The sequence below is a fragment of the Colossoma macropomum genome, unplaced genomic scaffold (genome assembly GCF_904425465.1).
Source record: "Colossoma macropomum unplaced genomic scaffold, Colossoma_macropomum, whole genome shotgun sequence".
NCBI lineage: Eukaryota > Metazoa > Chordata > Actinopteri > Characiformes > Serrasalmidae > Colossoma > Colossoma macropomum.
In genome coordinates, this window is record NW_023495941.1 from 109,509 (window position 1) to 118,805 (window position 9,297).

The 9,297-nt window shown below is 41.2% G+C and overlaps 2 protein-coding genes across 3 annotated transcripts; one reads left to right on the plus strand and one right to left on the minus strand.

Annotated features, from left to right (window-relative positions):
* Positions 1–13: 13 nt before the first annotated feature.
* On the plus strand, positions 14–2,697 carry LOC118803652. Of its 2 annotated transcripts, XM_036564107.1 has the most exons (4): positions 60–188; positions 411–608; positions 713–808; positions 1,755–2,697. In XM_036564107.1, exons 3-4 carry the CDS (start codon positions 739–741, stop codon positions 2,672–2,674), a joined length of 990 nt encoding a protein of 329 aa, XP_036420000.1. In that variant the 5' UTR covers positions 60–188; positions 411–608; positions 713–738; the 3' UTR covers positions 2,675–2,697. The 2 variants fall into 2 exon arrangements, with proteins under 2 accessions (XP_036419999.1, XP_036420000.1); XM_036564106.1 differs by having other exon boundaries at positions 14–608.
* A 955-nt stretch (positions 2,698–3,652) lies between these two features.
* LOC118803654 (bypass of stop codon protein 1-like) lies at positions 3,653–5,260 on the minus strand (the record flags this gene model as incomplete). Its single annotated transcript, XM_036564109.1, has 3 exons — positions 3,653–3,892; positions 4,754–4,801; positions 5,078–5,260. Coding segments are annotated over 3 exons (471 nt in total), but the record flags the coding sequence as incomplete, so codon positions are not given.
* Positions 5,261–9,297: the final 4,037 nt, after the last annotated feature.

The following is a 9,297-nucleotide window of genomic DNA, read 5'->3' on the forward strand; positions in this document are numbered from 1 at the left end:
ACGCCCTTTCCTGTGTAGGTGTGTGTGTGTGTGTGTGTGTGTGTGTTTTTGGTTGCGGGGTGGGGGGGGGGTAGACACGTCACGACGCTTGATGGTCATGTGATTCAAGTTCTTGGCGGGCAGTTTATAGTGGCTCACATAACCTATAGTCTCCTGTACTGAAGCAAATCTAGCAGCCAAATGTTTCTGTAAGTTTCTGGTGTTAATTTGCCATCCTGTCGATCATACTAAAGCAGTGCTTGGTTGTTAAGAGGTTCAGTATGTTTCCACATCTTTCAAATATTGTTCAGGTACACAGTAAGCTTAGGTAATAAGTGAATGGCTAAATCATGGCTATGTATGTTTGGTGACTTTGTAATTAAAAATCTCTTTTCTCTGAGCTAACAGTCTGCATGTGCTTTGAATTATAGATGACCCTTCACGCCGCCCAGGTTCCTGCAGAAGTATTGAAGACATCATGCACTTGTGTTGCAGGGAAGGCTTTCTGCAATCACCTTATTGCTCTGCTTTATCAGAGTGCCCATTACAGCACCATGGGCTTTAAAACAGTCCCTCTTCCTGTAGCCTGCACCAGCACCTTGCAAACTTGGCACAGGCCAAGGACTCAGGTAAAACTGAAGAAGGGCAGCATCATTTCCTTTTTGGTTCATTCAGTTCAATGCTCATAACTAGAATGTAACATTGTGCTTAATTCTAAATAATGATCTCCAAGGAATACAGCCAGAAGCAACAGGTGACATGGAAGTACGGAAACCCAAGTCCATCAGCAGAACAGGTGTGAAGTCCACACTTTATCAAGCATATCCAGGTGAGTTGATAATAGTATTTCTCAGAGAGTTCTGTATGGGCAAGATTCTGTGCTAGATCTTAAACAAATGAAAAATACGTTAAATATAATTTACAAAGGTGTTTAGTATAAATGAGCCAATCTGAAAAACAAAGCATTCTTTATGTAGTTCTGATGTTATACTGAGAAACAATTAGCGGGGATTTGCCTTTTAAGAACTTAATGCTGAATTCATATCAGCCATGTAATATATCTTGAAAAGTGAACAAGACAGATACATTGTAATTCACTTTCATTGTAATTCATGCTTAAAAATGTAAAATACAATTTCAAGTTTTAATTTAATGGCCTGATTATTTCCATGGAGGACACACTAAAAGTATTAATATGCAATACTTACCTGAGAAACAGTCTGAAGATAAATTCTTACCTGAGAAACATTCTGAAGGTACAGTACATACCTTTTTTTTTTTTTTAATAAAAAAAAGTCTAAAGCAGAGGTGTCCAATCTTATCTGCAAAGGGCCGATGAGCCTGCAGGTTTTCACTCCAGCCAAGCAGAAGTACATGTGATCAGTTGTTTGAAGACTGACCAATTGGTTAAACAAGTGGAATCAGGTGTGCTGCTGGTTGTTTAGAATGAAAACCTGCAGCCACCCCGGCCCTATGTGGCTAAGATTGGACACCCCTGGTCTAAAGGTATAAATCTTACCTGATAAACGGTCTAAGGGTACAATACTTACCTGAGAAATGAGCTGAAGGTACAATACTTATCTGGGAAACGGTCTGAAGGTACCATACTTACCTGAGCAACAGTCTGAAAGTTCACTGCTTACCTGAGAAATGGTCTGAAGATACATTATTTACCTGAGAACATATATACTAAGAAACATGGGAAAAAAACTGAGTAACAGTTCATACATGCCTTAGGATAACTTAAGTCTTCTGTTTTGTCTTTTGTTGTAAAGGTCCCTTTCCTGACCCTCACATATTGGAACTTGCAGAGAAACTGAGAAACATGCGCCCACAGCCTGGATTATGCAAGTCACTTCTGAATCGAGATGAGGAGCTGCTTATGGTAGACTCCAGATTTGGTCCTGTCCCATATGGCTCAGTTTTGTCATATCAGTGCCCACCTGAAAGTAACAACGAGTTAATCAGGCACCCAGATGCCCCACAATACCCACAACTGCCCATTGAGAATTACAGATTTTACTTTAAATTTGACTTCACACCCAACTACAAACAGAAATGTCACCTGGAAAGCATAAAAGTGACCACCACACAAGCAGCCATGATTGAAGAAACAACACGGGAGCAGTCTAGCTCACAGCTTTGGTTTGAGGTGCGCCGGCCCCGTGTCACAGCAAATAGGTTTCATGAGGCGTGCCATGTCCGTGGAAAATCTTCGTCTCAAGCCCTGGCAAAAAGAATCCTTAAAGGTACACCACAAACCCGGGACATGAGACGAGGACAGGAACTGGAGTCTGAAGTGTTAAAACAATACTCCAATGCATGGTATGTATCAGTACTACTGTGTGGATTCATCATCCATCCAGATGCGAGAGTTCATGACCCTACAGCATCACCATCGTTTGGACTGGCAGAGGTGAAGTGCTGCAACGTGGCATCAATCATGGAGCTTAAACATCTTAAAGTAGGTGGAGGTGAGGCCATGCTGAAACCCACTCACAAATACTACTGGCAGGTACAGAGACAGCCTGCCATAACTGGCCTTGAATGGTGTGGTGTCATCACAGATACTCACTCTGATGTCACCATTCAGAGGATTTGGCGGGACCAAGGACTTATAACATCCATGAAAGAAAACCTAGACATGTTTTATCATCACGTATACATGGATGTCTACCTAAATGAGAAAGTATAGATCTACTTAGTATAGATAGTAAATAGTAAATTCTCTTTGCAGTATTGTTTTTGTTTGTTGAAATATTGAATTTTCTGAATAAATTTGTATTCTTTATTTTGAATGTATGAATTTTGTCTTGGTTAAATGAAGCACATAAGCCATTGAGAATTATTTGAAAAAAATTGTTTTTGCCATTTGTTTACTGCATTAATTAGTTTTTATTAAGTGCACATAGAGAAACATTTGACCATTTAATTAACTTCAAAAATCAGATACTTTGGGTAAACATGTTCACTGAAGAAAGTACTAATATTTTTGGTCATGTTCTAAAGAATGCTTCAATTCTGATAACTGCAGATATACTGTTTACAATCAGTATAGTCAGAATACATTTTTTATTGGCCATACAATTGCAGAAAAGTCAGTCACTTAGAAAAAGTCTGTGACCTTGAATACAGCAGAAACAAATAGAAAGCACCAAGGACAAGTGGGTTAAAAATGTATCAGATTTAATATTTAAACATTTATTCTAAAATTGTGGACTGGAATAATTTAAATCCATTGAAATGACTTAATAGTAAGTTGAATTCATGTAGCGTTTTTCATATCCAGTGTTGTTTAACAGAAGCAACATCAACATACAAAAACATTCTGGACAATGATAAATGTAACATGAACAACTAGAAAGAAACTACAGTAACTCGAGTGAGAATGATAGAGTAGAAAAGTGGGTGGTTTAAGCTGAGCTTGTAAGAAGTTTTTGTACAGAGTCAATTAAAATGAAATACATTAATCTGCACTGAAATATTCTAAAACCTCAAAATGATTGAATAATTATACCCATTGATGAACACATGAGTTCAAACAGGTTTATCCTCCTTGATGTCCAGGGGACCCTGGTAGTTTGACATCAAGCAACCGATGGCCCAAAGTTGGTTGACTGAGCCGGTGAGGGGAAAGTGGGACAATCCTATCCCAGATGTGGTCCTTCACTCTTCAGACTGCCCGTTCCACCAGCACTCTTAGACGTGCTACTGCTTGTGTCTTTTCAGCATCTTCCATGCTGAATTGAGCAGACTTCTTGAAGGGGGGAATGATCAGGGTGGCCCCTACTTCTGCTAACATCCTTTCAATCTGAAAGCCCTTATCAGCCATCACTCCATCTCCTGGTTGCAGCAGCCTGGTGAAGTTAGATCTCCGAGTTACTTCCTGATCTGAGATAGATCCGTTGTAAAGCTGGGAAACAAATGTGATGATGCCACAGGGAGAAACCCCAACCAGTCCCTTGAATGTTGTGATTTTTATAATTTGAGAAGCTTTCAGATTGTAGGGTGAGTGATGTTGCTGTCTCCCAGCGGACCTCTGTGCAGTCAATCAGCACACGGACCTGGGCAATACCGGCGGAATTTTTCAGGCATGGTAGCTTGCACCTGCTGTCGAGTCATCCATGAAGGTTGAGAGCCCAAAACAAGGTAAAAATAACTGGTCCATTTTGTGATGATGTGGCTAACTGTTGAAAAACTGACCTTGAACATTGATTGAAAGTAAATTGGGTACTTTCGTCTCTCTAATTGCTGTAATCCATTTAACACGTAAATGTTTGTCTCTTGGGAACTCATGAAAACTCAAATGCGGTTGTTTTGCTGTTTCAGCAAAAAGGTACGCTACAGTAACACTTGCTATGCAGCTCCATTTCGCCTGTACGTCCTAACCACTCTGTTTACCCTGCTATTTTTTACTTCCGCGTTCCCAACGGAAGTGTGAAAAGGGCCTATGGAGAAGTTTGCCCTGAACATGGACTTACAGGCTGCTCAGCCTTCCAGGCTGCATCCCGCCCCCTCGATCACAACTAATTAAATGACAGCATCGTCAAACAGCTCCGCCTTCAAGTTAATCAATGAGGTGGTGGAATCACGAAGCCGCGCTGGGATTGAGCATTTCAGCCGGTTCAGCCTCAGAAGCCCTGCTGCTGCTGCTGCTGCTGGTGGTGGTGGTGGTGGTGCTGCTGCTGCTGCTGCTGCTGGTGGTGGTTGTGCTGCTGCTGCTGGTGGTGGTTGTGCTGCTGCTGCTGGTGGTGGTTGTGCTGCTGCTGCTGCTGCTGGTGGTGGTTGTGCTGCTGCTGCTGGTGGTGGTGCTGCTGCTGCTGTTGGTGGTAGTGCTGCTGTTGCTGGTGGTGGTGGTGGTGCTGCTGCTGGTGGTGCTGCTGCTGCTGCTGCTGCTGCTGGTGGTGGTGCTGCTGCTGCTGGTGGTGGTGGTGGTGGTGGTGGTGGTGGTGCTGCTGCTGCTGGTGGTGGTGCTGCTGCTGGTGGTGCTGCTGCTGCTGGTGGTGGTGGTGGTGGTGCTGCTGCAGGTGGTGCTGCTGTTGGTGGTGGTGCTGCTGCTGCTGCTGGTGGTGCTGCTGCTGGTGGTGGTGGTGGTGGTGCTGCTGGTGGTGCTGCTGGTGGTGGTGGTGGTGGCGCTGCTGGTGGTGCTGCTGGTGGTGGTGGTGGTGGCGCTGCTGGTGGCGCTGCTGGTGGTGCTGCTGGTGGTGGTGGTGGTGGCGCTGCTGGTGGTGCTGCTGGTGGTGGTGCTGCTGCTGCTGCTGCCTCTTGCTGGTGGTGCTGCTGCTGGTGGTGGTGGTGGTGGTGCTGCTGGTGGTGCTGCTGGTGCTGGTGGTGGTGGTGGTGCTGCTGCTGCTGCTGGTGGTGGTGTTGGTGCTGCTGCTGCTGCTGGTGGTGGTGGTGGTGCTGCTGCTGCTGCTGCTGCTTGTTTGGTAGGTTAAGTTATAAACATAAAGACATAAACACATTGTTTGTAACGTAAGGTCAGCTGTAAATACGACTGCATTGTTGGAAATATCAGTAAAAATGACTGAAACTGCTCATCATCTGTGTTTACAGAGCTAAATAGAGCTGTTTTTAGCAGGTTGGCTAGCTAGTAAGCAAGCTAAAGAGCAAGCAAACAGAGCAGAATTGCAGATACAGCGTTGATGTGCTGAAATTGAGAGGAATAACACAAACAGGACTGTCCTTCATATAAATAAAACGCTGGTATCTTTTTACTGAGGTTAGAATGTTATTGTAAAGTGCTTCCATAGCTGAAAAGGAAAATATGCATCCTGTCAGTCTGATTGCAATGCAAGTGACACGAAAACAGGCTGACTAGAAGTTTAGCTCTATGGCTATTTCATAGTTTATCAACTTTCTGTAATGTACAGAGTACTTGCCTCCAAATCAGATACTGGAGTACCTAGATGCTTTCCAGGCTGATTTAACTGCACTTTACAGGCTGATGAAACAAATTTAACAAGATTAGATGCATGATACTTATATATTAAAGCTGCTCTGGCTTTTTTCTGAGTTACAATATACTTATGATTAAGTAAAATTGGAGCAGTCTAAAAGGATAATAGTAAAGATTAAAGCCACAAGCCTGAGTAGAAAGCCAGTGATTATTTCACTTTGTTGGTTGTTATATGCCTTCCAAGCTGATAGAAAAGCCAATGAAAATTTACTGTAATTAATTTAACATGACTTACGTAAGATGCCTCCAAGGCTGATTAGACAGCCAGTGATCATTTTACATTGTTGCTTAACATTGTTTACGTTTGATTATCTTTAAGGCTGATGTAAAATGTAGCATGTTGAAAGGCTGACATAGAAATAGTGCCACCTCACAGGCTGATTTGAAGATGCATAATCACTTTCATGGTGTTACTTTTTTATATGCCTTCCAGGTTGATGTGAAGTAAACTAGCCTCAGAGGCTGATAGAAAAAACTTTTCTCATCAAGGCTGACTAGAAGACCAAGGATAATGTACTGTAATTTATTTAACATGACTCAAGATCCCTCCAAAGCTGATTAGAAGGCCAGTGATTATTTTACAAGGTTGTTTGACATCATTTATGTTTTCATTTACCTCAAGACTGGTGTAAATGCCTCCAAGGCTGATATAGAAGTAGTGCCACCTCACAGGTTGATTAGAAGGTCAGTGATTACCTATTTGGTGTTACTTAGTTATATTCATTCCAGGCTGATGTGAAGTACAATAGCCTCAGAGGCTGATGGAAAACACCTCTGGCTTTCCAGGCTGATTAGAATACAAATGATAATTTACTGTAATTTATTTAACATGACTGAAGATCCCTCCAGAGCTGATTAGAAGGCCAGTGATCATTTCACATTGTTGCTTGACATCATGTATGTTTTCATTTACCCTGGTGTAAAAGGTGCTATGCTGAAAGGTTAATAAGAAATACTGCCACCTGACAGGCTGATTAGAAGATCAATAATCACTTTTATGGTGTTACTTTGTTATATGTTACTGTTACTGATGTGATGTAAACTAGCCTCAGAGGTTGATAGAAAAAAAACTTATCAGGCTGACTAGAAGAACAATGATAATTTACTGTAATTTATTTAAAATGACTTGCATGAATGCTGATTAGAAGTTTAGCTCTATGGCTATCTCATAGTTTATCAAATTTCTGTAATTTACAGAGTACTTGCCTTCAAGTCAGATTCTGGAAATACCTTGATGCTTTCCAGGCTGATTTAACTGCACTTTACAAAGGCTGATGAATCAAATTTAACAAGATTAGATGCATGATATTTATATATTAAAGCTGCTCTGGCTTTTTTCTGAGTTACAATATACTTATGATTATGTAAAATTGGAGCGATCTTAAAGTACAAGTGGAAGGTCAGTGATCATTTCACATTGTTGCTTGTTATATGCCTTCCAGGGTGATGGGAAAGCCAATGAAAACTTACTGTTGATACCTCACAGGCCGATTAGGTCAGTGATCACTTATTTTTTGTTACTTTGTTATATGTTTTCCAGGCTGATGTGAAGTAAATTAGCCTTGGCGGCTGATAGAAAACATTTTTACCTTCCAGGCTGATTGGAAAGCCAAGGAAAATGTACTGTCCTTTAATTAACATGGCTTACCCTTTATATTGTTGCTTAACATTGCTTCTGTTTCGATTTTTAAAAGACTGATATAGAAATGTTGCCATCAGACACGCTGTTTAGAAGGTCAGTGATTACTTATTTGGTGTTTAGTTATATGCCTTCCAGGCTGATTGGAAGGCCAATGAAAATTTACTGTCATTTATCTAAAAAGACTTACTTAAGATGTCTCCAAGGCTGATTAGACAGCCAGTGATCATTTTACATTGTTGCTTAACATTGTTTAATTCCAATTTACTTTAAGGCTGATATAAAAGGTGCCATGTTGAACGATTGACCACCTCACAGGCTGATTAGAAGGTCAATAGCCACTTTTTTAGTGTTAGTTATACGCCTTCGAGGCTGATGTAAAGTAAACTAGCATCAGAGGCTGATGGAAAGCACTTGTAGCCTTCCAGGCTGATTGGAAGGCCAATGAAAATTTACTGTCATTTATTTAACATGGCTTACTTAGGATGTCTCCAAGGCTGATTAGACAGCCAGTGGTCACTTTATATTGTTGCTTAACATTGCTCATGTTTCAATTTACTTCAAGGCTGATTAGAAGATGCATAATCACTTTCATGGTGTTACTTTTTTATATGCCTTCCAGGTTGATGTGAAGTAAACTAGCCTCAGAGGCTGATAGAAAAAACTTTGCCATGTTGAAAGGCTGATATAGAAATATCTCACAGGCTGTTTAGAAGGTCAGTGATCACTTATTTGCCTTCCAGGCTGATGTGAACTAGCCTCTGAGGCTGATAGAAAACACCTGTTGCCTTCCAGGCTCATTGGAAGGCCAATGAAAATGTACTGTTATTTATTTAATGCGACTTAAGAGCTCTCCAAGGCTGATTATAAGGCCGGTGATCATTTCACATTGCTTAACATTATTTACATTTTGATTTACTTCAAGGCTGATGTAAAAGGTGCCATGTTGAAAGCCTGATATAGAAATATCTCCCAGGCTGTTTAGAAGGCCAGTGATCACTTATTTAGTGTTTATTTATATGCCTTCTTCAGTCTGATGTGAAGTAAACTAGCCTCAGAGACTGATGGAAAACACCTCTTGCTTTCCAGGCTAATTAGAAGGCCAATGGAAATGTACTGTCAATTATTTAACATGACATAAGATCCCTTCAAGGTAGGTTAGAAGAACAGTGATTGTTTCACATTGCTTGACATCATTTACGTTTTGATTTACTTCAAGGCTGATGTAAAAAGTCTCATGCTGAAAGGCTGATAGGAAATAATGCCACCACACAGGCTGATTGGGAGGTCAGTGGTCACTTTTTTGGTATTACTTAGTTGTGTGCCTTCCAGGCTGGTATGAAGTACACTAGTCTCAGAGGCAGATGGAAAACATCTTTTGCTTTTCAGGCTGATTAGAAAGCCAGTGTTTGAATTTACTGCAATTTATTTAACATGACTTAACATGCCTGCAAGGCTAATCAGTAGCCTACAGCTTTTCAGCTTTTTTAGCATTAAAAGACAGTATACTCCAAGATTGCTGTAAAGCCTGTCACCTCCCAGGCTGATAAGAAGGCCAATGAACATTTCACGCTGTAGCTTGTTCCGTAGTACTCAGTCATGTGCCTTCAAAACTGCTGCATGAAAAAGGCCACCAGCTGATATGAAAGACTGATTGATTAGAAGCTTGATTAGAAGGCTAATCATCATTTCATATCACAGCTTCTATGGCATTGCATTA

Coding starts and splice junctions, on each gene's coding strand:
- LOC118803652 (XM_036564106.1), top strand. CDS start 739: ATGGAAGTACGGAAACCCAAGTCCATCAGCAGAACAGGTGTGAAGTCC. Junction 809..1,754: donor ACTTTATCAAGCATATCCAG/GTGAGTTGATAA, acceptor TTTGTTGTAAAG/GTCCCTTTCCTGACCCTCAC.